The following is a 27573-nucleotide window of genomic DNA, read 5'->3' on the forward strand; positions in this document are numbered from 1 at the left end:
TATCATGTCATTTCAATGACGATTGATTTCAATCTTCAATATAAACACAATGCAATATATAAAGTCCACAGACGGCTGCCATGCTATAAACATCAAGAGAAAATCTGTTACCACAGAGTTCCACAGAATCTGCCTCATATATCAAAAGTCATTTTCGGAGGCGTGTAGCATATCAGGGACAATATTTTACAAATTAACAGATCACAGAGATGAACATTTTAAAGATGCTTCAATCATCTAAATTATAACATTTTAAACACCCCTCATTATAGCTGGACCAATTCCATGCTCCATTGGTATGGAAGATGTGTCAAGTTTACAACATGAGATGCTTGAAAAAAATTCAATGATTTTCAATAGTTTACAAGTAATTATTTGATAAAAATTTAACAATGATATGTACCATCAAGATAGCACTGGTGCAAGTGACAGTAATTTAGTGACTCCAGTTTAATGCTGGGAAAGCATAATAGGTACGTTCTATCATTCTGACAATTGCATAGGGTATGAAAACAGGATCATATAAACCACTACATTGCCCAAAGATTTGCCAAATTTAAATATAAATTATGCAAAATGTTTACAGATGTTGCACATTACTTATTCAAATAATGCAATATTTTTATATTTCACATATTTGCAAAAATATGGTTCAAATTGGATGCAACCCCCACCCCTCGTGTCAATGCCAGCATGCGCAGCACACCAAGGAGAATCTCCTCAGAAGTAGCTGCCGTAACAAGCAAAGAAATGAAGTGACGCAAAGTCACAGAGATCTATTGGAGTGGTGTTCCAAATCAGCAGGAAGCCTCCAACTGTTCAGCAATAGTATATTTATGCATAAATTCTGTGTGGCCCTTTTAAGTTCTGCTGATTCAGAGAATTATGGACCAATGAAAGCATGCTTCGATATGAATGATGAACAAATTATGTAAGGTAATGATAAGGGTCTCAAATTTTCCTGTTAATCTTTTCAACACTTATGTAACAGAAATCAACAAACAAAATCTTCAGGACTAACTTTCAATTAAAATCAAAAATCACCCAGTCTATTTTGTGGATAACACTAAATAAACCAACCATTAAATTAATATGTGTTATTATGGTGCTTTTTATTTATAAAGACAATTTCTTCAGTCCACTATTTAATTTGAAGTATTTTATATGCCTTAACAACTGGCAGATGGGGCTCGTCATGGGGCAGTCCATCTAGGATAGGGAAAACTCTGATTGAAAACCTCCACTGCCTTGTGGCCATATCCAGTGATGGAAAAGGCTCCAGGAGTAAACCTCACGAAAATCCGGAGTCGGAGCCCCTAAGGCAGTTCTTCGTTGTCTACAACCTCGCTCTGGCAGCTCCTGTAACGGCCCTGCTGTTCCTTTGGATCGATCAGCGACGTGGAGAGGGGGACATGCTGCATGGGCAACAGCCTGTCCTTCATATAACATCGCCCAGGCTTGCATTCGACCAGGATGCATCACCCATGGTCTGTCATGACCAAAGGGGGCCTACTACTAACAACTGGTTATTAAGAATTCATTCATTGATATTGAAAACTTAAAACAAATTATTTATACAGTTAATATATAACACAGTAACTCCATTAGGATTATTTTATAGCCTGTCAGATTGAAGAATTTTGGTATTTTGCGGAATACTCTCTTAAACTTCTACGGGGAACATATTGACTGGTTGCATAACTGCCTGGTTCGGCAATCTGAATGACAGGAATGAAGAAGATTACACAAAGTGGTGGACACTGCCTCGTCCATTACGGGTACTGACCTCCCCACCATCAAAGGCATCTATAGAAGGCTCTGCCTCAAAAAGGCAGCGAGCACCATCAAAAACCCACGCGTCCCTGGCCATGCTCTCATTTCACTCCTACCATCAGGAAGGTGGTACAGGAGACTGAAAACCATGAGCTGGTCTAGAACAGCTTCATCCCAACAACCACCAGACTCTTGAACATTCCAAAACACAAACTAAACTATGAACTGTGGACCGTCTTGGTTGAACAAGGACTTCCGGCGTTTTTACACGGGTATTGGAGTTATTAATTTATTGTTTTTTTTAATTTGTTATATGTTATTTATGAGTATTGTGTTACAGGCCTGTTATACTGCTACAGGTAAGAACTTCAGTGTTCTGTTGGTGGTACGCATGACAATTAAACACTAACGACTCTTGGCTATAGAAATCTCCATCTTTGCAGAGGTCTCAAGCTGAGCCAATGTAAGATTTATTCGCTGTTTCTCAAGCACCCAGCTTTCCTCATTGTCCGCAACATCAAGTCAAGTCAAGTCAAGTCAAGATGAGTGTGTACGTATGTGTGTGTGAGTCAAACAACAAAGATCTCAGCACAGATTCCTGTGGAACTCCACTGGTCACAGAACTCCAGCCTAATAACATCCTTCAACCACAACCCTTCGGACTTCTATGAGTAATCCAGTTCCAAATCCAAATGACCAAGTCACTGTGGATTCCATGTACTTTGAATGAATGAATAAGTTTATTGGCCAAGTATTCACATACAAGGAATTTTCCATGGTGCTCTGCCCGCAAGTGACAACGTGACATACAGTGGCAGTTAGGAATGACACATAAAACATTAAACATTAATAATAAAAAATTATCAATTAACAGCAAGGAACAGTATACCGTGGCAGCTATCGTCGGCTCAAGCAAGCACAGAAGCAGCTATACTGCAAGCAGCTACACTGCTGATCTTCTGGATCAGCCTTCGTTGAGGGACATTGTTAAATACCTTTCTAAAACTCATTGATCATCACCACCATTTCTCAAAAAGCTCAAGTGCGTAAGTTACACCCACTGCTTTGTTAAAATATATAAATGGAGAAGATTAGCTACTATTGGATTTGTAGCTTCAAACTTCTATCCATTTTCTCCTGCAATGGGTTTTTATGGATACACTTCAGCTATTTATGCTTTAATTGCAATCATTCCTGCCCTTTAAAGTTTTTTAAAGCAGCGGTAGCGTTGTTGCCTTACAGTGCCTACAGAGCCAGAGACCTGGGTTCAATCCTGGCTACGGGTGCTTGTCGATACGGAGTTTCTACATTCTCCCCGTGACCTGTGTGGGTTTTCTCCGAGAACTTTGTTTTCCTCCCACATTTCAAAGACGTACAGGTTTGTAGGTTAATTGGCTTGGTATAAATGGAAAAGAATGGTTCCTAGTGTAGGATAGTGTTAATGTGCAGAGATCGCTGGTTGGTGTAGACTCGGTGGTCCGAAGGGCCTGTTTTCGTGCTGTACCTCTAAACTAAACTAAAATTCTGTATTTTGGAAATAACAATGAAAAGGAACATCTCATAGACAAACCACAGGCTATGATTAACAGATTTACTCAGTGTCCCCTATTTGTTCACAACACATCAGCTTTTTCTCCAGATTTTCAATAATGATACCTTTAATATTAGTTTCATTATTTTTATTCTTAAAAAAAACTCAGTGATAACTTAGAAGGCGCTGTGTATTACCATTTGAGTAATGCACTCATATCTCATTTATTAGAGCATGTTACTTGTGTAAAGACTTGGAGATAACAAATATTAAAAATGTTTCCTTGTTTCTATTAACTATCTACACATTAGTGTGCTTCCAAATGGTCAAATTAAACTTTCTTTAGGAAGTAGAAAGAAAGAACTGCAAATGCTGGTTTATACCAAAGATAGACATAAAGTGCCAGAGTAACTCAGTGGGTCAGGCAGCATCTCTGGAGAAAAGTTATATTTCGGGTTGGGACCCTTCTTGAAAGTAGGGGGTGGGGGGGTTGAGGGTGGAGACGAAAAGACCAGGACCAATCAGGCTGGTCTTTTCTCACTTCCAGCTCTTCACCTCGCCTCCCCCCACCCACTACTTTCAGTCTGAAAGACTTCAGTCATTTTTTTCCAGAGATGCTGCCTTCTTTCCAAATTATAAAATGATTTATTTGGCTAAATAATTCCATGTATGTCACATGGTGATAAAGAGAAGGGTAGAGTGAAATAACGTTAAATTATTTCACTGTCATGTAATACACAATATTAAATCTCACATTGTGTTAGGAGTCACATCAAACGTAAATTGCAATGATTAAATTAACATTTAATAGAACTTGCTTGCCCAAGCTAGTCAAGCCAATGTTTATGCATCAAATGAACCTCCTCCCACTCTTTCTCATGCGCTCATATTAGCAATACATTCCACAATTTTTTTTCACTTTTGTGCTTCCCTTCAATTCATCTACACTGTCACACAGAACTATTACTTGAAGCCAGTGGTGAATTCTACATTCTAAGCAATGTCTGGATGAAGAAATGTGTTCTTTATGGAATACATCTAGAGAAAAATGTTTGAGAGACTACAAAGAGAACACATTTTGTTGCATTTCACTGTTATCTTTACCAATGATTATGCATAAACTATGCAGAACAGCATTAGGAAAATTGAGAATGAGAAGCATAGATTAGATTAGATTTGTTTATTGCCATATAAACTAGGGTGAAATGAAATTCCTTGTTCACATGAAGCTCAGAGTAAATATTATACATACAGAAATTATAAATATAATAAATATAACAACTACTTCAAAACACCCGAATGGTACAAGACTGCAAAATATGGGTCGTGCAAAAGAATATTAAAGTACAATAAAGGAATAACTAAATGAGGTAGAGTCAAGAGGAACAATACATATCAGCATCTAGGGTAAGGGAATTTTACAATGGTGATTGGTCCTCCAGTCAGATTTCAGTGGGGAAGCTATTCTTAGATATGGACGTCCAAGCTTTCAAGCTCCTGTATCTTCTCCCAGAAAGTAAAAGGTCAGGACAGCAGGCATCCATGCCAACACTTCTAGTCTTCCTGATGCAAACCTCCATGAGGATGGACTGGATAGGAGGAAGTGACGAGCCTGTGATGGACTGGGCTACGCTCATCACTCTCTGCAAGTTAAAGTGGTCTAAAGCAGAACAGTTACCATATTGTGCTGAGATGCATCCCATTAGATTACTTTCTACAGTGCATGTATAGAAATTGGAGAGAATCCTCAAAGATATGCCAAATCTCCTCGGGTGCCGAACAAAGTAAATACATTGATCGCTTTCTTGATCACTGTATCAGTGTGAAGGGATAAGATTACGTTACTGATGATATGGAGGCTGAGGAACTTGAAATTATCGACCATATCTATAGCAGTTCCGTTGATGAGGATAGGGTCGTATTTACCCCCTTGCTTCCAAGGATTAACAATTAATTATTTCATCTTGCTAACATAACGTTAGCAAGATGCAAGGTAGCTAGTAAGGTCAATAGCTAGCAAGGCCAGCTATTGACCTTACATCATTACACTAGGTTTGCAATCTCTTTGATACATTAGTCTGTTGATATATCAATCTACTGGTTAATTTGTCCAGTTATTGATTCTGGGCGATGTGACTAGTATCGTGGGGTTAAGGGAAATAAAATCAACACAAGTCCACATTATTTAACGACTAACAAATTAGACAAAACAGTTTTAATTCTAGTTATCCTGTCACGTTGAACCGTGAGGAGTTTACTCTTCACATTTTATATCATAATTTCAAAATGTGTCCTGGTTTAATAACAGATCTATTCAGCTGACACATTTAAATAGATCACCAGTTATTTATTTCTAAGTTCTACCTATATTGCCACACTGGACATCTCCTCTCTTGTATCATTCACCCTAATCAACAGTGCAATTGTTCACTCTAATCAATTGCCGACCCCTGCTCTAACAACCTATATCTGTAAGGCAACTACAACACCAGGATTGAAAGCTGCACTGTAAATTCACAATTAGATCAGGAGTTCACACAACTACTTTACCTCTGATTAACAAAAGTTACATGTGACATTAAGTCTTCCTTAAAGATCAGAACTATTTCTAAAGATCAGAAGAAATAAAGCAGTTTTAAAATGTTGTTATTTTCATTCACTTGTTTTTTCAACATTTTCAAAATATTTTCTTATATCCTTGACATAACTATTTCTACATTGTCCAAGTGCCTATTTATCAGAAAATTGTGGTTGAACCTATTTAATATCAACATAAATCAATTTAATATCAACAGAAATCACCCGGGACTCTGCACTGTAGATTTGCAGATATATATTATAATCAAAGAGTTTAGAATTCATAAGTTTTATAGATCTAAATACTTGATTCAATAAAAAAAATGACTGTTACTCAGAAAACTTTTATTGTTTTAGAGCAGCTATATCCTGGCAATTTACTGTAGGTTATCATCTGTTTGATTTCTGCTAATTATGCAAAAACTTGAAACTGGCATATACTATTTTGGTTGCATAATCTGTCAATATTTCATGTCATAGGAGTAGAATTAAACCATTCAGCCCATTGAGTCTACTCTGTCATCCATTCATGGCCAATCTATCTTTCCCTCTAAACCCCATTCTCCTGCTTTCTCCCCGTTATATTTGACACCCTTACTAATCGAGTACCTGTCAATCTCTACTTTAAAGACACCCAATGACTTGGCATCCACTGCTGTCGGTGGCAATGAATTCCACAGATTCACCACACTCTGACGCAAGAATTCCAACAGATTTGGCAAGCAAGATCTCTCCTTCAGAAAACCATATTTGCTGTGATAAATGTTACCAGAATAAAAAAAAAAAGTATTCAAAAAGAAGAGTATAAAAAAAAGATATGTGGAACTGATATTAAAGCTCCAAAAATCATAACCTCAAGCAGTAAACCATGTACTGACCCTACTAAAGAAATAGCCTAGTATTGAATTAACAGAAGAAATTGATCAAAAATCAATTTCAAACCTTTCAACAATTTTTGTAAATTATGAATCTGAATGAGTGCATCAGCAAAACAAAAAGCAATAATTTAAATTTCAGCATTCCATGAAATCACAGGGGCATGTACATTATTTATATTACATAAGGTATGATCCAATCAGCAAACTCAGTATTTCAGGTGGAGATTTTTAGGTGGAGACATTAGCATTAGAAATCATATATTAAAAAAGTAAAACATTGAACTTATTTTTAACTTTTAGTACAATCAGATCACAAACATATCTCTCCAGATGTAAACATTCTGACAGGACAAAATGACGAGAAGAAAAAGTTAAAAAAAATCTGTGCAAAATAGCTTTCAGGTTGGAGGAGGAAAGTTTAATGGAAATGTGTGGATGCCTGGAAAGCAGATGCTGGGGTGGTGGCGGAAGCAGACACAATAATGATATTTAAAGGGTGCTCATATGCATGCAGTGAGTGAAGGAATATGGAACATGTGCAGACAGTTGGGGTCAGTCTATCCTAGCTTCATTGTCGGCATAGACTTTGTGGGCTGAGGAGCCTTGTACTTGTGCCTTACTTTTTGCTGTTATCAAATTATACCAAATTCATTCACAACCTAGATGTCTTTCAAAATGATATGCAGATAATCACTTCCCAAATATTCAGATGACATTTTCTAAACTTCTTGATTGACACATGAACATTTGAGCATTGATCAACAAGTTTAAAAAAAATCAATGCTTTCTAATCATTGCACCAATATCAAAACAGCACAGTATTGATACGGATATTGATCTTTAAAAAATTGCACAAAAGCAACAGTTCATGATTACAAAAAGAGCTGATGCAAAAGTTGGTCATTTATTATTGCAATGATCATGTTGGATCATCAATAATTTAAAAATCAATAAAAATATTGCTGCATGACAATCCTCATAAAAATGCAAGTAAATACCAAGGCACACTAATACTGACCAAGAACAAAAGTTAATTCTGAATAACATCTGAAATATAAACAAATATCACACAATTGGCTCACAGCCAAATGCAACGTTTCTTGAAATAATTGCAAATTGGGTGTTTTTTTTGAACTCTCACAGAAAAGCCTGAGCTGAACAAACCAAGTGAAAAATCACTACTGCTGATATGACCAGCATCAAATGTACCAATGGCAACGTGTCTAAAGTCTATGCCGCAATCCTAAAATAGCTCAGGTCTACCTTATCCTTAACATCTATCCAATACCTTGGAACTGCGTAATGAACAAAAAAAAAATCCCAGAGGAAGCCATCTACAAAAAGCACATATTTTCCCTTATACACATATCACAATACATCCATTAGTTCTTACCTGCAGTTTGGCGGAGGATCAAGTGTAATCTCTGCAAGTTCTTTCTGAATCCTATGTGGAGGCACAAAATGATAATCTGTTCAATAGAAATATATAATTTTCCCCAACTCCATGTTAACAAAGCAATGATCTCAAATTTTCACCATGGAATCCTATCATTTTTCTTACACTCATCAAGTAACGTGGGTCTAGAATTTTGGTGATATAGCGCAATGCATATTCTTGCCACATAATTGTCATGAAGACATGTTCTTGAAGAAAATTGGGGGCTTGGAAATTGTGGTTGAACCTATTTAATATCAACAGAAATCAATTTAATATCAACAGAAATCACCCCGGACCCCGCACTGCAGATTCGCAGATACATATTATAATCAAAGCGTTTAGAATTCATAAGTTTTATAGATCTAAATACTTGGTTCAATAAAAAAAAAATACTGTTAGAAAACTATTTTTTTGTTTTAGAGCAGCCATGTCCTGGCAATTTACTGTATGTTATCATCTGTTTGATTTCTGCTAATTATGTAAAAACTTGAAACTGGCATATACTATTTTGGTTGCATAATCTGGCAAAATTTCATGTCATAGGAGCAGAATTAAACCATTCAGCCCATTGAGTTTACTCTGTCATTCACTCATGGCCGATCTATCTTTATCTCTCAACCCCATTCTCCTGCCTTCTCCCCGTTATATTTGACACCCTTATGCCCCTGTCCCACTTAGGAAACTGAACGGAAACCTCTGGAGACTTTGCACCCCACCCAAGGTTTCCGCGCGGTTCCCAGAGGTTGCAGGTGGTTGCCAGAGGTTGCAGGTAGTGGAAGCAGGTAGGGAGACTGACAAAAACCTCTCGGAACCTCCGGGAACCGCACGGAAACCTTGGGTGGGGCTCAAAGTCTCCAGAGGTTTCCATTCAGATTTCCTAAGTGGGACAGGGGCATAAAGATGAGTTTTAAGTCTCGATTTAAATGAGTCGATGGAGGGGGCAGTTCTGATGGGAAGAGGGGTGCTAAGGTAGTGATATTGGTATTACCATACAGCCATATTAAAAAAAAGCAACAAGACACACATCTACATAAAAGTTAACATAAACATCCACCACAGCAGATTCCCCACATTCCTCACTGTGATGGAAGGCAATAAAGCCTAATCTTCTTCCCTCGTTTTCTCCCGCAGTCGTGGCAGTCGAACCACCCGCAGTCAGGGCAATCGAAGATCCTGCAGCTGGCGGTCAAAGCCCCCGTGTCAAGGTGATCGAAGCTCTCGCAGCTTGGAGCTCCTGAAATCTAACCAGGGGCAGTGAGCTTCACGATGTTAAAGCCCGCAGGCTCCTGCGGTTGGAACTCCGAGGTCGACCCCTGGCAAAGGGATCGCGAGCTCCACGATGGTAAGTCTCGCAGGCTCCCACGGTTGGTGCTCCCGGTCGATCTCCAGCAACACCACGATGTTAGGCCACAGTGCGGACGGAGATACGATATCACATCTCCGTCGAGGTAAGAGATTAAAACATTTCCCCCAACCCATTCCATAAAACAAGCTAAAGAACACTAAAACATACATTTAACACATGCTAGCCCAAGTGCGGACCGTTGGGCCCGTTCCCCCAACGCAATATTCCACCACTCACCCATAACCCAGAACTGCACAGGCGCGACTGATGGTTTTAAAGTTTAAAATGGAAATAACATAAAATATAAGATCAACGTGAACGCATCTCACTCCCCCTCTTCAGTCCTCTATTCCCCACCCTCCACCAACCTTCCTCTGCTTCCTCCCCTCACGCCCTCCCTCCCCTCCTCTCTCTTCCCCCTCCCCCTATTACCTCGCCAATCTTCTTCCTACCTCTACCCTCCCCCATTCCCCTCCACCCCCACTCTCCCTCCTCACCTCCCCCACTTTCCCCTCCCTACCCTTCCTCTCCCTCTTCCGGAAGTGGCGGCGCTGTTAACAGCTGCGGCTCGCCTGCAGTCCGTCTGTTTTTACTTTTTTTGTTGTTTTCTTTTGTCCTGTTTTAGTTACATTTTAGTTTATTAGGTTGTGTATATGTGTGTGGGGGGGTCAAACATGTTTTTTTGTCTCTTCCTTCGGGGGAATGCGACTCTTCTTGTCGTATCCCACTTCTCTGCCTCCGTCTGCGCTGAGGCCTAATGGCGGAGCTGGTGGCCTCCAACTGCGACCGACCTCGAGGCCTCGGAGGCAAAGCCAGCCAGGATTTACCAACGCGAGGCTGGCCGAATTCGGGCTGCGGCGGCGGTGGCCCGGCTTTGGGGCTGCGGCGACGTTCCGGCATTGGCAACCTGAATTCGGGGCTCGGCCGCGTTCCCAGTGGACGACATTGTCGGGAACTCGCAGGTCACAGGTTGGTGACCTGTTTTTTCAGAGCTCCCGCAACTACAGCTGCGTCTGCTGGACTGGAGGGCGGCAGCTTCGACCACCCCGGGCCACGAAGCTTGAACCGGCCCGTTCGCGGAGCACGGTTGAGCCGCGGGACTTACTTACCATCATCCGGCGGGGTCACAACAACAGAAGCCTGGATCGCCTCAGCGCAGAGGGAGAACTAGGAGGGAAGAGACAGAGACCATCACAGAGACCATCACAGTGAGGAGGTACCTGGCAAACTCACTGTGGTGGATGTTAATTTGTGTTTACTGTATGTTTTGTTATTTATTATTATATGTATGATTGCAGGCAACAAAATTTTGTTCAGACGGAAAGGTCTGAATGACAATAAAGGAATCTAATATAATCAATCTCCCCAGCCTCCCTCCCCAGGATTTTGATGTAAACCACCATCAGCCCCGTATGCTCCACCACGTTGGAGATGAAGTTGTAGTTGAAGTGGGGGTTATCGGACGGGACGGGCTGTGCAGCCTCGAGCTGCGAGAGTGGGAGGGAGAGGCCGAGGCTGCGGCCTAGTCCTTGCCCCGGGTCCCACTCCTTTCCCTCGGAGCAGCAGCCCCCGGTCCCCGCACCGGCTCGAACCACAGCCCAGAGCGCGGAGCCGTGCTCAGGGCCCAGTCCGTGTCTGTGTCCGTTCCCCAGCGCCCAAAGCCTGGGCCCGGCTACAGCCCCGGGGGTTGCCCCACTCCAAGCCTCTTCACCTTCCCACTTCTTTCACATCTCCCCACTCCCTCCCTCTCCATTCCCCTACCCTCAGTCACTATTTGGGATTCAATTGTGATGTTGAATGCTGCTGACGGACAGGGCAAGTGGAAAAGTGGTTTGAAAAGTGTTTTTTGTAGAGTTTAAAATGTCAATAACGTAAAATATAACATCAATCCAAACAAAACTTGTTTAATTTACATCCCTGGGCAATGTGAGTAAGTTGGGCCAAAAACTGTAGCGCTATGGTGTACCATTTTGGTGAGGTTTTGGGATATCACGTCCATGCACGCATACAAACAAACAAGAATATACCAGACTAAGTGCAGACCCATTGGGTATGCTCCCCCAACACAATAATCCACCACTCACCCGTTCCCCCAACGCAACCTCACACACTCCATATACACGTGCAAACATTTCTAAACACCTGTTTTCGCTTTTTTATAATATACAATACACAATAGGTGCAGGAGTAGGCTATTTGGCCCTTCGAGCTGGCACCACCATTTAATGTGATCATGGCTGATCATCCCCAATCAGTACCCCATTCCTGCCTTCTCCCCATCTCCCCTGACCGCTATTTTTAAGAGCCCTGCTTAGCTCTCCCTTGAAAGCATCCAGAGAACCTGCCTCCACCACCCTCCGAGGCAGAAAATTCCACAGACTCACTGTGAAAAAAAGTGTTTCCTCGTCTCCGTTCTAAATGGCTTACTCCTTATTCTTAAACTGTGGCCCCTGGTTCTGGACTCCCCCAACATAGGGAACATGATTCCTGCCTCTAGCATGTCCAAGCCCTTAACAATCTTATATGTTTCAATGAGATATCCTCTCATCCTTCTAAACTTCAGAGTGTACAAGCCCAGCTGCTCCATTCTCTCAGCATATGACAGTCCCGCCATCCCGGGAATTAACCTTGTAAACCTACACTGCACTCCCTCAATAGCAAGAATGTCCTTCCTCAAATTAGGGGACCAAAACTGCACACAATACTCCAGGTGTGGTCTCACTAGGGCTCTGTACAACTGCAGAAGGACCTCTTTACTCCTATATTCAATTTCTCTTGCTATAAAGGCCAACATGCCATTTACTTTCTTCACTGCCTGCTGTACCTGCATGCTTACTTTCATAGACTGATGTACAAGGACACTCAGATCCCATTGTACTTCCCCTTTTCCCATCTTGACGCCATTTAGATAGTAATCTGCCTTCCTGTTTATGCTACCAAAGTGGATAACCTCACATTTATCCGCATTAAACTTCATCTGCCATGCATCTGCCCACTCCCCCAACCTGTCCAAGTCACCCTGCATTCTCATAGCATCCTCCTCATAGTTCACACTGCCACCCAGCTTTGTGTCATCTGCAAATTTGCTAATGTTACTTTGAATCCCTTCATCCAAATCATTGATGTATATTGTAAATAGATGCGGTCCCAGCACAGAGCCTTGCGGTACCCCACTAGTCACTGCCAGCCATTCTGAAAGGGACCCGTTAATCCCTACTCTTTGTTTCCTGTCTGCCAACCACTTCTCTATCCATGTCAGCATTCTACCCCCAATACCATGTGCCCTAATTTTGCCCACTAATCTCCTACGTCGGACCTTATCAAAGGCTTTCTGAGTCCAGGTACACTACATCCACTGGCTCTCCCTTGTCCATTTTCCTAGTTACGTCTTCAAAAAATTCCAGAAGCTTAGTCAAGCATGATTTCCCCTTCGTAAATCCATGCTGACTCGGACCAATCTTGTTACTGCTATCCAAATGTGCGGCTATCTCATCTTATATAATTGACTAAAGCATCTTCCCCACCACCGATGTCAGGCTAACTGGTCTATAATTCCCTCTCTCTCCCACCTTTCTTAAAATAAGGGATAACACTGGCTACCCTCCAATCCACAGGAACTGATCTTGAGTCTATAGAACATTGGAAAATTATCACCAACGCCTCCACGATTTTTAGAGCCACTTCCTTAAGTACCCTGGGATGTAGACCATCAGGCCCTGGGGATTCATCAGCCTTCAGTCCTATCAGTCGATCCAACACTATTTCCAGCCTAATGTGGATTTCCTTCAGTTCCTCTGTCACCCCAGATCCTCTGGCCACTACAACATCAGGAAGATTGTTTGTGTCCTCCTTAGTGAAGACAGATCCAAAGTACCTGTTCAACTCATCTGCCATTTCCTTGTTCCCCATAATAAATTCACCTTTTTCGGTCTTCAAGGGTTAAACTTTGGTCTTAACTAATTTTTTCCTCTTCACATACCTAAAGAAGCTTTTACTATCCTGCTTTATATTCTTGGCTAGCTTACCTTCCGTACCTCATCTTTTGTTTTTTTGGTTATTTTCTGTTGTTCTTTAAACATTACCCAATCCTCTTGCTTCCCGCTCATCTTTACTACGTTGTACTTCTTCGCTTTAATTTATATACTGTCCCTGACGTCCCTTGTCAGTCATGGTCGTCCCTTTCTCCCCTCGAAATCTTTCTTCCTCCTAGGAATGAACTGATCCTGCACCTTCTGTATTATTCCTAGAAACACCTGCCATTATTGTTCCACTGTCATCCCTGCTAGTGTATCTTTCCTGTCAACTTTAGCCTGCTGCTCCCTAATGGCCCCATAGTCCCCATTATTCAACTGCAACACTGACACCTCCGATCTACTCTTCTCCCTCTTCAATTGTAGATTAAACCTGACCATGTTATGGTCACTGCCTCCTAATGGCTCATTAACCTCGAGGTCCTTTATCAAATCCGGATCATTACATAACACTAAATCCAGAATTGCCTTCTCCCTGGTAGGTTCTAATACAAGCTGTTCAAATAATCCATTACAAAGGCACTCTACAAAGTCCCTTTCTTGGGACCTGATTCTCCCAGTCTACCTGCATGTTGAAATCTCCCATAACAACCACAGCATTACTTTTACTACATGCCAATTCTAACTCCTGATTCAACGCGCCTTATGTTCAGGCTACTGTTTGAGGCCCTGTAGATTAGTCCCATAGGTTCTTTTTACCCTTACAATTCCTTAGTTCTATCCATACAGACTCCACATCTCCTGTTTCAATGTCACCCCTTGCAAGGGACTGAAATCTCGATCCTCACCAACAGAGCAACCCCACCCCCTCTGCCTACCTGTCTGTCTTTTTGATAGGAGGTATACCCTTGAATATTCAGTTCCCAGCCCTGGCCCTCTTGCACCCATGGCTCAGTAATTCCCACAACATCACACTTGCCAGTTTCTAACTGAGCTTCAAGCTCGTCCACTTTATTCTTTATATTTTGCGCATTCATATACCGTACTTTGACCTCCGTATTCACTTCCCCCCTCGCAATTGGCCCTGAACTTATTCTGTTGTCCATTCTCAAGCTTTCCTTTCCATTAATTCGAGAATCTTTTGTAATTTTTCCTGTAGCCACTTCTCCTTCAACTCCATCTTTATACTCACAATTTGTCAATCCGTCCCCCCCACTATTTAGTTAAAACCCACACGTGCAAAGCCCTAGCAAACTTGCCTGCCAGAATGTCGGTCCCCCTCCAGTTAAGGTGTAACCCGTCCCTTTTGTACAGGTCACCCCTACCCCAGAAGGGATCCCAGTGGTCTATAAACCTAAATCCTTGCTCCCTGCACCAGCCTCTCACTAGCATTATGGGGTATTGTGTTTTGATTGATGATGGAAAAAAAAAAAAATGAGGCTGTAACATAAGAAAATGTGGAAAAAGTGAAGGGGTCTGAATACTTTCTGAATGCACTGTTTGCATGCCTTGAAACTTGAAGTCTTTAACTCTTTACACCACTGACCTTTCAATGAAGGCAAGTTTGTGGAGCCTCGGCCTCCCTCTTCTAAAGTCAACTATCAGCTCATTGGCATTACTGACGTTCAATATAAGGTTGTTGTTCTGGGACCATTCACTCAGACAATCATTCTCCCTCCAGTACTCGGACTCATTATTGCCTGTAATTTGTCTAACAATGGTGGCGTCATTGGTAAACCTAAAGATGGAGTTGGAACTGTGACTGGGTGCACAGTTATGGTTATAGAGTGAATACACAGCATTTAGATGCCCCCGAGTTGAAGTTATCGAGGCAAAAGTGTTTTAATCAGTAGTGATTGAGGTTTGTTGATGAGGAAGTCGAGGATCCAGTTGCATAGGGTTGCGCAGAGACCCAATTTCCTGAGCTTGGTAACAAATTTGGTGGGAATATTGGTGTTGACTGCTGATCTGTAGTTGATGAGCAACCGTCTCATGTATGTGTTCGTATTGACCAAATGGTCTTCTGCGGAGTGCAAAGTCACCGAGATCCCCTGTTAATCTATTGCAGCAGTGGCAAATTGTAGTGGGTCCAGGTTCTTGATCTAGTAAGAGTTGAGGTGTGCCTCAATTCCATATCCATCATCTCTCACAGCACTTCATTGCCATGGACATTAGTTCCATTGGTAGGTAGTCACGTTAGATACAAGATACATTTATTTGTCACATGTGCCAGTTGGCACAGTGAAATGTGATCACCATACAGCCATACAATAAAAATAAAGAACACAACACACGATAGAGTTCAACATAAAACATCCCCACCCAGCAGAATCAAAAGTTTCCCACTGTGAGGGAAGGCACCAAAGTCAGTCATCTTCCTCTAATGTTCTTGATGTTCACCCGTGGTCAGGGCCTCCCCGAGCCCTCCGGAGTGGCCCGATGTTCAGGCCCGCTCGCCAGGGTGATGGAAGTCCGACGTCGGGACTGGAGGACCTCCTCAGCGGCCTGGACATCCGAGTCGGGCACCTCCTACCGGAGTCCGCTGCTCCCAAAGTCCGCAGGCCACGCTGGGCAGAGATGCAACGCTGGCGGGCCCTCGGGAAAGGGCCCCAGGACCGCGATTGTTCAGCGCCGCCCGCGCGCTGGAAGCTCTCCCAAACCACAGCTCAGCGATGTTGGAGCAGCGGCCCAACGCTCCGGAGCTCCAAACGGCAAACCAGGTAGGCATCGCCTGCTCCGCGGTGAATCCAGCGCTGCGCCGCCGCTGTTGAAGCTCTGGTCCAGACCCCGGTCCCCAGCAGGAGAGGCCATGCCAATCCAGTAGGCCGCGAGGGAGGGGGGGGGCGAGGACGCGACTCGGAGAATAGTCGCGTCCCCGTCAGGAAGCGACTGGTAGACTGGTTCCCCCTTACCCTACCCCCCTCCCCCACATAGAAAAGTTAAATATTCCACAAAACAAACTTTAAACTGACTAAAAATTAAAAAGATTGAAAAACAAACGGACTGTAGGCAGAGGCTGCCTTCAATGCGGTGCCCCTAGTGGCGAATATAGTTACCCTTCTTAGGGTACTGATGTCCTTTTTAAGTAGGTGGGAACCTCAGACCTCAGTAATGAGAGGTTGAAATTTTCCGCAAATATTCCAGACAATTGGTCCACGTAGGTTTTGATAACGCGACCAGGTAATCCATCAGGTGCAGACGTTTCCAAGCGGTCACTCTCATGAAGAATCTTCTGTCATTGGCCTCAGTGACTGAGATCACAATGCCATCGGAAGCTATGGGGACCAGGGAAGGCACATCCATGTTCCCATTTTCGAAGCATGAGTAAAACGCATTGAGCTCACCTGGGAGTGATGCCTCGCTGTCACTTGAGCTGCCACTTGGTTTCACCTTGTAGGAAGAGATGGCTTTCAAGCCCTGGCACAGCTAAAACGCTATCCTACGAGCTTCATATAGAAAGATAGAAAAATAGGTGCACGAGTATGCTAAGCAGCCCTTTGAGCCAGTACTGCCATTCAATATGATCATGGCTGAGTAAGACACAAGTCTTATGAGCAAGGCATTTTGTTGCACACTGGTGTATATAACAATCTGAATCTAACATAGAAACATAGAAATTAGGTGCAGGAGTAGGCCATTCGGCCCTTCGAGCCTGCACCGCCATTCAATATGATCATGGCTGATCATCCAACTCAGTATCCCGTACCTGCCTTCTCTCCATACCCTCCGATTCCCTTAGCCACAAGGGCCACATCTAACTCCCTCTTAAATATAGCCAATGAACTGGCCTCGACTACCCTCTGCGGCAGAGAGTTCCAGAGATTCACCACTCTCTGTGTGAAAAAAGTTCTTCTCATCTCGGTTTTAAAGGATTTCCCCCTTATCCTTAAGCTGTGACCCCTTGTCCTGGACTTCCCCAACATCGGGAGCAATCTTCCTGCATCTAGCCTGTCCAACCCCTTAAGAATTTTGTAAGTTTCTATAAGATCCCCTCTCAATCTCCTAAATTCTAGAGAGTATAAACCAAGTCTATCCAGTCTTTCTTCATAAGACAGTCCTGACATCCCAGGAATCAGTCTGGTGAACCTTCTCTGCACTCCCTCTATGGCAATAATGTCCTTCCTCTGATTTGGAGACCAAAACTGTACGCAATACTCCAGGTGTGGTCTCACCAAGACCCTGTACAACTGCAGTAGAACCTCCCTGCTCCTATACTCAAATCCTTTTGCTATGAAAGCTAACATACCATTCGCTTTCTTCACTGCCTGCTGCACCTGCATACCTACTTTCAATGACTGGTGTACCATGATACCCAGGTCTCGCTGCATCTCCCCTTTTCCTAGTCGGCCACCATTTAGATAATAGTCTGCTTTCCTGTTTTTGCCACCAAAATGGATAACCTCACATTTATGTGGGGACAGTGGGGAAAAGCTTGCAGACAAAGTCACACCTGGAATGAAATCCTATGGGCGTGGATACAGTGCCACAAAATTGTTACTGTCATAACATATATTTGTTAATGTCGTAACATATGTTAGTTAATGTTAATGAGCACATCAAGTCCCACCTCCCAAAAAATGCATCACCACAAATGTCACCCCCTCACTCACCTTCCAATAATCTTTATAAACCACAACTCATATTTAACATTCAATAACTTCACAATGCTTACACACTTATTATAATTTCCACCCACACACTTTGCACACATTACCAGTTATGTAACCTCAGCAGGCACATTAGCTATGCATGCTACAAGAGACTTGCTACATGTTTAATTAATTCTTGGCTCAGACAATGCACAACAAACAGGCTAGCAGGTACCAAATAGAGGTTTCTTATCGCTGGGTTATCTGCACGACTCGGTGGTTGACATAGGTGTGGCTGAGATAATTGAAGAAGAATATATTCTTATATGAAATTCAGCTTCTCACATTTTATTTAACACTCGTTCCACAATTTTACTCTGACTTACAGTTGGTGTAATTAACTAAGATGTGATACAAATGTGCACAACAAATTCAAAAATAAAATCAGCAGATAAATGGAACCTAAATAAGTAAAAGTGATTACCATGAATTACTATTGGTCTTTATAACTGCGTTACACTTGGTTCATTAACCCACTTAGACAATCCAAATACATTTCATTGTTGATAACAGCATAACAGACCGCAGCAGTAATTCAGGTTAATTGCAGGAGGTGAAATACTATTTATGTATTTATGTTTAGTATTACTGTGCTAGTGTATTCTCAATGGGTAGCAGGTACACTGTATGCAAGTGTGAATTTTGTGGAATTGTTACAATTCACAGTTAAAGTAGGTTAGTACTGTATTGCCCAACTGCTATATTTGTTTTTTTTCTAAATACAAAATAGCAAGCCATCTCCTTCCATGCTAATTAAGTAAAACAGCTCCAGATATATTCTACCTTCTCTGAAAAATGATATATTAGCATAAATACTTGGCAAACATTTTAATAGAATGGAAAATTGCTCTCACCACCCTTAGAGTTTTGCTCCATTTGGCAAACAAAATGCACTACACATTCCAAGTCAAGTCAAGTTTATTCGTCACATACACATACGAGATGTGCAGTGAAATGAAGTGGCAATGCTTGCGGATTGTGCAAAAAAACTACAAAACAGAATGGAACAGAATCACATATTCACACCACACAACAGTAAAGGGCCTGTCCCACGTACGAGTCCTTGGCACGCAAATTACGCGACCTCGTAGTCTCGTTGAGGCGCACGGGAATCGTATGGCAAGTTCCACTGAGATGCGCAGAGGGGTATGTAGTTGTGCGCGACATCGCGCTGAGGAATGGATTAAGTTTCGGTCAAGACCCTTCTTTCAGACTGAAGAAGGGTCTCGACCCGAAACATCATCCATTGCTTCTCTCCAGAGATGCTGCCGGTCCCGCTGACTTCCTCCGGCATTTTGTGTCCATCTTCAAATGACGTCCACACTCCAGACGGCTGTGCGTACGCATGAAATCGCGCGGGACCGTCGCGGCTCAACATGACCACAAGGTCACGTAATTTGCGTGCCAAGGACACGTAAGTGGGACAGGCCCTTAAATTGGTGCAGTAAAGTTAGTCCCTGGTGAGATAGTTTACAGTCCTAATGGCCTCTGGGAAGAAATTCCTTCTCATCCTCTCCGTTTTCACAGCAAGGCAACAGAGGTGTTTGCCTGACCGTTGCAGCTGGAACTGTCTGTTGCTGGGGTGGAAGGGGTCTCCCATGATCTTGTTGGCTCTGGAGTTGCACCTTCTGATGTATAGTTCCTGCAGGGGGGCGAGTGTAGTTCCCATAGTGTGTTCAGCCGAACGCACTACTCTCTGCAGAGCCTTCTTGTCCTGGGCAGAACAGTTCCCAAACCGAATTGTGGTGTTTCCGGCCAAGATGCTTTCCACAGCCGCTGAGTAGAAGCACTGGAGGATCCACAGAGACACTCTGAATTTCCACAATTGCCTGAGGTGGTAAAGGCGCCATGCCTTACTCACCAGTTCTGCAGCGTGTGATGTCCATGTCAGATCCTCTGCGATGTAGACTCCCAGGTATTTAAAGTAGTTCACCCTATCCACAGTATCCTCATTTATCTTCAATGGTGTGTACGTCCTCGGATGTTGTGCCCTCCTAAAGTCCACAATCAGCTCCTTAATTTCTTTGACATTCAAGACGAGGCTGTTGTCCTGACATCAGTGCCAGATCAGCCACCTCCTCCCGGTAGGCCTTCTCATCGTTATCGGAGATCAGGCCCACCTCCACAGTGTCATCAGCAAACTTGATTATAGAGTTGGAGCTGAACCTAGCCACACAGTCATGTGTGTACAGGGAGTACAGTAGGGGGCTGCGGACGCAGCCTTGGGGGATCCTGTGCTCAGGGTGAGGGACTTCAATGTATTTCCTCCCATCTTGACTACCTGGGGCCTAGCGGTGAGAAAGTCCAGGACCCAGGCACACAGGTGGGTGTTGAGCCCCAATTCCAGCAGCTTCTCAGCAGGTCTGGTGGGGACTATCGTGTTGAAGGCTGAACTGAAGTCTATGAACAGCATCCTCACATAGCCCCTCTTCTGAGTGTCAAGGTGAGAGAGAGCGGTGTGCATATCCTGGGAGACCGCATCGTCCATGAATCTGTTCGGACGGTAAGCGAATTGTAGCGGGTCCATGTTGCGAGGGAGGAAGGTGCAGATGTGTTTCTTGACCAGCCTCTCAAAGCATTTCATGACTACTGAGGTGAGGGCCACCGGACGGTAGTCATTCAGACAAGCTGGGGAGGCATTTTCTGGTACAGGTTCAATGATGGATCTTTTGAAGCAGGCAGGGCCAACGGACTTGGCCAGGGAGAGGTTGAATATTGTAGTGAGCACCGGAGCTAGCTGCGTAGCACAAGACTAAAGTACTCGCCCCGAGATGCCATCTGGGCCTACAGCATTCCTCGTGTTCACCCGTGTCAGAGCCCTCCTCACGTCGTGCTCGGACAACGAGAATGTGTGCCCAGCGATGGACCTCCCTTCAGCTTCGATAGCCAGCCCGCTGGCGGTGTTGTCGATAGCCGGCAGACCTGGGGTGATGTTGCCCGTCTCGAAATGAGCGTAGAAGGAGTTCAGGGTCATCAGCTAGGGAGGTGCCGGCACTTCCGGTTGAGGGGTGGGGCTGCTCCGGCAGTTGGTTACAGTCCGTAGCCCCTGCCACAGGCGTCTGGTGCCCTGCTGCTCCATCTGTGACTCTGTGAATCTTGTCTCTGTACCTCCTACCATCCATCTCAGAATTTTACCGATGGAGTACAATACACTAATGCCACAATTAATTCTTCGCAATTATTTTTTACATTTGTATGAGATTTTCAATAAAATGCACAGGATCAAAAAGTAATATGTAATTAGCAACACATAAGTGAGTAATATGACATCAATAACGTCATTGATAAATCTCCCAGATCAGATGTATCCGAGAACACCGTGGCCAACTAAAGAAAACATTTCAGATTCCCTGGCTGAGAGATATAAATCATCATTAGGCACGTGTGAGATGCTGGAAGACTGGCTAATGTTGTGCTTCTATTTAAGAAGGGATGCAAGAAAAAGCCTGTGAAATATAAACCAAGTTGTGATAGGCAACTTGCTGGAGAGAACCCTATGTGTCTTTTTACAATACTGCACACAAAAATGTGAAAAAGGGGGTCAAATTTCAAATTCCTTCAAAAAAGTTGACAAGCAATTTATTGGGTTCATGGCTAACACAGTATCAACAAAAAATATAGAAAATATAGCATATTGATGGCAAGTTTCCAAAAATGGCATCAGAATGCACAAATACATTTTTGGTAACGGCTGTTGCGTCGTGTCCACCAGTGACATGGTTGGCTCCGCTCCAAGCCACCAAGTTTTGTTCCGATTGGTGGAATATTACAAAAGTTATGAAGGTTTAAAAAATCGCGAGATCAGCAGATTGGTCTTCTTGCCTGTCGGTCACCATGAAGGTAATGCCCCTTCCGGCACCCGCTGGAGAATAAAGCCCTGGAGGCAGGGCTGAGTCCGTGAGCACGTCCAGAAGCCGCCACCACCGCCCGTCCACAAGCCCACACACCTCCCCTCTCCCACACCCACTGTAGATTGGCTATTGCATGTTAGCCAATCAGAATGCTTCATAGTAATAACCCCGCTTTAGTGCATGCTTTATAGTGTAAGAACCTGTTTATTATATTCAGTAGATGCAGCAGATTGAACGTACAATGTAGTGTATACCTGACACTGGAATGGCTATTAAAGATGTTTATACCTTTACCTGTGTGCAAGTCAGGTAATTACATAGTATCAGAAAAGTGGTTCTAACCCACTCCGCTGGTTTACTGCAATTTATTTTCTTTATCAGTTTTACTTTGCAATTATCAACGTTATGGCCAACTCCTGTCGAAAGCCGAGTCCCCTTGTGTTTGGCTCTGACATAGCCGAGCGATGGCGCATGTTTGAACGTGACTATGCTCACTATATCGTTTACCGGAATTACCCCGATGATCTGAAGGCATCGCTAGTGCTCAATCTAGCGGGTCCAGAGGCAATGATTCTTGTAGCCAACTTTGAGTTTGCCCCAGCTATCAACGACGCTAATGGCCAGGTCCTAGTGCCTGCAGAAACTATCGACAATCCAACCGTCTTACTCAGATAATTTAGAGAGCTGTATGACCTGCCCTCGAACCGCTTCCTTGAAAGAACAAGGTTTTCCGTCCGTCAACAGCAGGTCGACTAACCTGTCGAACACTTCATCAGTGACTTACGACATATGGCTACACGGTGCCGCTTCGGTGAGTTGACTAATGAGTTAGTACGAGATAAGATTGTGGGTGGAATGAGCGATCGCAAGCTAAGAGCCGAGCTACTTCGAAACGCCAAACTGACTTTAGAACAAACTATTCGTTCATGTCGCATGGTGGAGGTAGTCGCCCCGCTCGCAAACTTTGATCCTCCCAGCCCACAGCAGCAACACAACGTTAATCTTGCTAACTACTCTCCCCGTAACGTTTCAAATGTGCCTCCGAAAAGTCCTAATGTGCCTGCCACGAGATGCCCCAACTGCAACTATTTCCACTAAAGGGCGCCAGTTCTGCGTAGCCCATGGGAAATTTGTCACAACTGCAAAAAGCTTAATCACGCTGCGATGTGTTGTCGGTCTCGTGGGAATGCTATCTCAAGGACAAACCTGCACCTGCTACAACAAGAACTGTCTGACTGACTCCCAAAAACACAACGATGCTTCCCACGGGAATGATTCCGATAACACTGACAACGACTCTGCAGGACTTTCTCTCCTACGTTCCTCAGGCAAACTGCTGGACCCAGCAGTGACCATGGTGATAAACAACAAGGCCCTGACCGCCAAGGTCGACACGGGTGCAAAAGTCAACGTTATGTCATTAGGAGAATTCAATAAAATTCAATAAAATCAGGAGCACGGAGCAAATGAAAAAGGATTCCTCCACACTACATGCTTACGGAGGGGGAGTTTTACACCCAGTAGGGAAAGCTGACTTTAAGTGCACTGTCAATGAACAGACAAGAAACCTGCTGTTTTACATTGTTCAACCTAACTCTGAAACCCTGCTTGGCATCAATGCATGCCATGATCTAGGGCTGGTCTATTTTGGATGTGCTGTCCACAAACTCTGTTTGACAAAGGAGCCAACACAGCAGCTGCTGTCCCAGTAAAGACCTGTTTGACGACAAACTTGGCCAGCTGCCCACGACGTACAGGATCACCGTAGATCCTAGTTATACCAGTGGTCCATGCACCGCACCGAGTTCCTCATGCTATGCAGGAAAGAATACACACTGAACTAAAACGTATGGTCTCCATCGGAGTTATTGCTGAGGTCAGCGAACCCACTGATTGGGTCTCCACTATGGCCATAACCACCAAAAAAACAAAGAGGAGTTACGGGTCTGCATCAACCCCAAATACCTTAAAACAGCAATCAAGCGCCCGCACTACCCGATGAGAACCACAGAGAACGTGGCTGCACAGATTGGAAACGCACCGGTATTCTTGGTTCTTGATGCCAAAAGCTCTTTCTGGCAAATACCATTGGACCGTGCATCATCCGCGTTGACGACTTTTGCGACACCATTTGACCGTTACAGATTTATAAGAATGCCATTCGGCATCAACTCAGCCAACGAAGTTTTCCAACGCGCAATGGAAGTTATTTGCAGAATATCCATGTGCCATCATTGTTGATGACATCCTAGTCTACGGTTGTGACTTAGCCAAACATGACGCCAACCTGATGAAAGTACTAACCGTGCCAGAGACATTAACCTCAAACTCAACCCACTCAAGTGCAGATTCCAGGTTCCAGAAGTCACCTACGTCGGCCATGTGTTCACCAGCAATGGTTTAAAACCCGATCCGCTGAAGACTGCAGCCATCAAGGAACTGCCGACTCCCACCGACATTACCAGTTTGCAATGATTCCTCGGTATGGTGAACTGCCTGGGCAAATTTATTCCGAACTTCAGCGCTCTATCTGCCCCCCTGCGCAACTGACTCACAAGGGCACAGCATGGTCCTGGTACCCGCAACACCAACGTGTCTTTGAGGCACTCAAGCTCCAGCTTGCCAGCGCACCCACACTGGTGTATTTCAACCTCAAGCTGCCGATTACCATCACCTGTGATGCATCCCAGTATGGGCTAGGCGCAGCGTGCCTACAGACAACCACCGACGGCGATTTGATGTCCGTCTCCTATGCATCACAAACCCTAACGGATACTGAGCAACGCTATACTCAAATTGAAAAGGAGCTGCTCGCCGTAATTTTTGCCTGTTCGAAATTCAAGGACTTTATTTTTCGAAAAACCATCACTGTTGAGACTGACCACCAGCCACAATGCTGAACAAGCCCATCCACACTGCCCCGGCTCATCTACAATGCATGATGATGCAGCTGCAGCGTTTTGACTTCCGCATCGTATACAAGAAAGGCAAAGACATGCACATAGCAGACACGCTTTCCAGAGCCCCGCGCACTACCAGCTAACGCCACCCCATCGAACGTGACGAATTCTCAGTCCTGAAGGTCTCGTTTGTGCCCACTAATCGTCTACGTCACCTTGCCGAACACACAGCTGCGGACAAAACTTCACAACTGCTAACTACCGTCATAAAGAACGGATTGCCCCACAGTCAAACACCCCACTAGAAATACGATCCTACTTTCTGGTTGGTGACGAACTAGTCCTACAGGACGTGATAATCGTCAAAGGCCACAAGGCTGTCATCCCTCCCATTCTATGGGGTGAGTACTATGACGATATCCACAGAGGCCACCCCGGCATAGAGGCCACTCTAAAACGGGCCCAAAACATGTTCTACTGGCCTGGGATGACGAGGCTTATACGTGAAAAGATCGAATCGTGCACTATCTGCAACAGCCTGACACCACATCAGCAGAAGCAAGGCAAGGCAAGGCAACTTTATTTATATAGCACATTTCATACACGAGGCAGACTCAAAGTCCTTCACATAAAAACATGTCATACAATAAAATGAAATAATAAAATGAAATAAAATAGAAGAATTAAAAGAAAAGAAAAGCAAAATTAAAAATACATTATGAAAAGTACAAAAGTTAAAAGTGCAATGTAGTTAAGATTTAGCTGAAAGCTAAAGTAAACATAAACGTTTTCAGTCTTGTATTAAAAGTGGTCAAAGTTGAGGCAAGTCTTAAATCTTCAGGAAGTTTATTCCAGCTATTGTTGCATAGTAACTAAATCCTGCTTTCCCATGTTTTGTATTTACTCTGGGAATCACTAACAGATTGGTTTCAGAAGATCTTAGCAGTCTAGAAGGCTTATATAGTGGAAGCATGTCAGTGATATACTTTGGTCCTAAACCATGTAGTGATTTATAGGTGAGCAGCAGGATTTTGAAATCAATTCTCTGACATACAGGGAGCCAATGTAAGGATTTAAGAATTGGTGTAATGTGTTCAAATTTTTTGGTCTTTGTTAGAACTCTAGCAACAGCGTTCTGAACAAGCTGTAGCTGCCTGACAGTTTTTTTCGGAAGACCTGCAAGGAGACCGTTACAATAATCTAGCCTACTAGTAATAAAGGCATGTACAAGTTTTTCTAAGTCTTGAGCTGACACGAGTCCTCTTAATCTTGCTACGTTTTTGAGGTGATAGTAGGCCGATTTTGTTACTGATTTGATGTGACTGTCGAAATGTAAATCTGAATCCATAATAACCCCAAGATTTCTGGCTTTGTTTGAAGTTTTCAGGGACAGAGAGTGAAGGTGTTGGGTTACTTTAAGCCTTTCTTTTTTAGCACCAAAAACAATTATCTCCGTTTTGTCCTTATTTAGTTGATGGAAATTTTGGCACATCCAGTCTTTGACTTGCTCAATGCACTGGCACAGCAGATTTATGGGGCGATAGTCATTTGGTGATAGCGCTACATAGATTTGAGTGTCATCGGCATAGCAGTGGTGGTCAATATTATTATTTCGCATGATTTGCCCTAGTGGGAGCATGTAGATGTTGAATAAAAAGGGCCCTAAGATCGAACCTTGCGGGACTCCACACGTCACGTTGGTTGGTTCTGATACAAGTCGCCAATGGAAACAAAATAGTTCCTATGTTGTAGATATGACCTGAATCAACTTAAGACTGTGCCTGAAAGCCCCACCCATTTTTCCAACCTGTCCAAAAGTATTGAGTGATCAACAGTGTCGACTGCAGCACTGAGGTCTAATAGCATTAATATTGAAACTTTGCCAGAGTCTGTGTTAAGACGGATGTCGTTTACAACTTTAATAAAGGCGGTCTCAGTGCTATGAAGAGGTCGAAATCCTGACTGGAAGTTGTCGTAGCAGCCAGTTGAAGCCAGGAAGTGATTAAGTTGCTGGAGGACAACTTTCTCAATGATTTTACTTATGAAAGATAGGTTTGATATTGGTCTATAGTTGTTAATAATAGAGGCATCTAGGCTCCGCTTTTTTAAAAGAGGTTTAATAACTGCAGTTTTCAAGGCTTTTGGGAAATTGCCTGATTGAAGAGAGCTGGTAACTATTAGCAGGATGTCTATTGCTTGGCAGTCAAAAACATTCTTAAAGAAGTTGGTAGGTAAAGCATCAAGGCAGCAGGTGGATGGCCTTAGTTGTGTCACCGTTTCCACAAGAGTTTTAGAGTCTATGACATTAAAGCATGTCATCATTGCCACATTACTTTTGCCTAAACAGGGTGGAGATCCAACATTTTTGTTTGAAGCGGAGATATTGATGGCACGTCTGATGCCTTTAATTTTATCAGTATAAAAGAATGCAAACTCATTGCATTTCTGCGTGGAATGGAGTTCAGGTGGTATTTGTGTTGGGGGGTTGGTCAGTCTATCAACAGTTGCAAATAGGGTTTTTGCCTTATTAGTGTTGTTGCTAATGATATTGGAGAAAAATGTTTCTCAAGCACTTTTTAAGTCTAAATTGTAGGCACGGAGGCTCTCTTTATAGATGTCATGGTGAATATGAAGTTTTGTTTTCCGCTAGATGCGTTCAG

At 43.5% G+C, this 27573-nt stretch overlaps 1 protein-coding gene across 3 annotated transcripts in view; it reads right to left on the reverse strand.

Moving 5' to 3' along the window:
- Window positions 1-27573, reverse strand: part of LOC129712380 (ubiquitin-conjugating enzyme E2 E2) — a 118810-nt gene that overhangs the window by 79047 nt on the left and 12190 nt on the right. For 2 of the 3 annotated variants that reach the window (XM_055660775.1, XM_055660766.1), the window contains exon 3: window positions 8153-8203. The exons of the other annotated variant lie outside the window; for it this stretch is intronic. In XM_055660775.1, coding sequence (XP_055516750.1) covers window positions 8153-8203 — 51 coding nt within the window. The remainder of the gene's footprint in view (window positions 1-8152; window positions 8204-27573) is intronic. 3 annotated transcript variants of the gene reach the window in all.

Source organism: Leucoraja erinacea, chromosome 2, assembly GCF_028641065.1.
Source record: "Leucoraja erinacea ecotype New England chromosome 2, Leri_hhj_1, whole genome shotgun sequence".
NCBI classification, from domain to species: Eukaryota; Metazoa; Chordata; class Chondrichthyes; order Rajiformes; family Rajidae; genus Leucoraja; species Leucoraja erinaceus.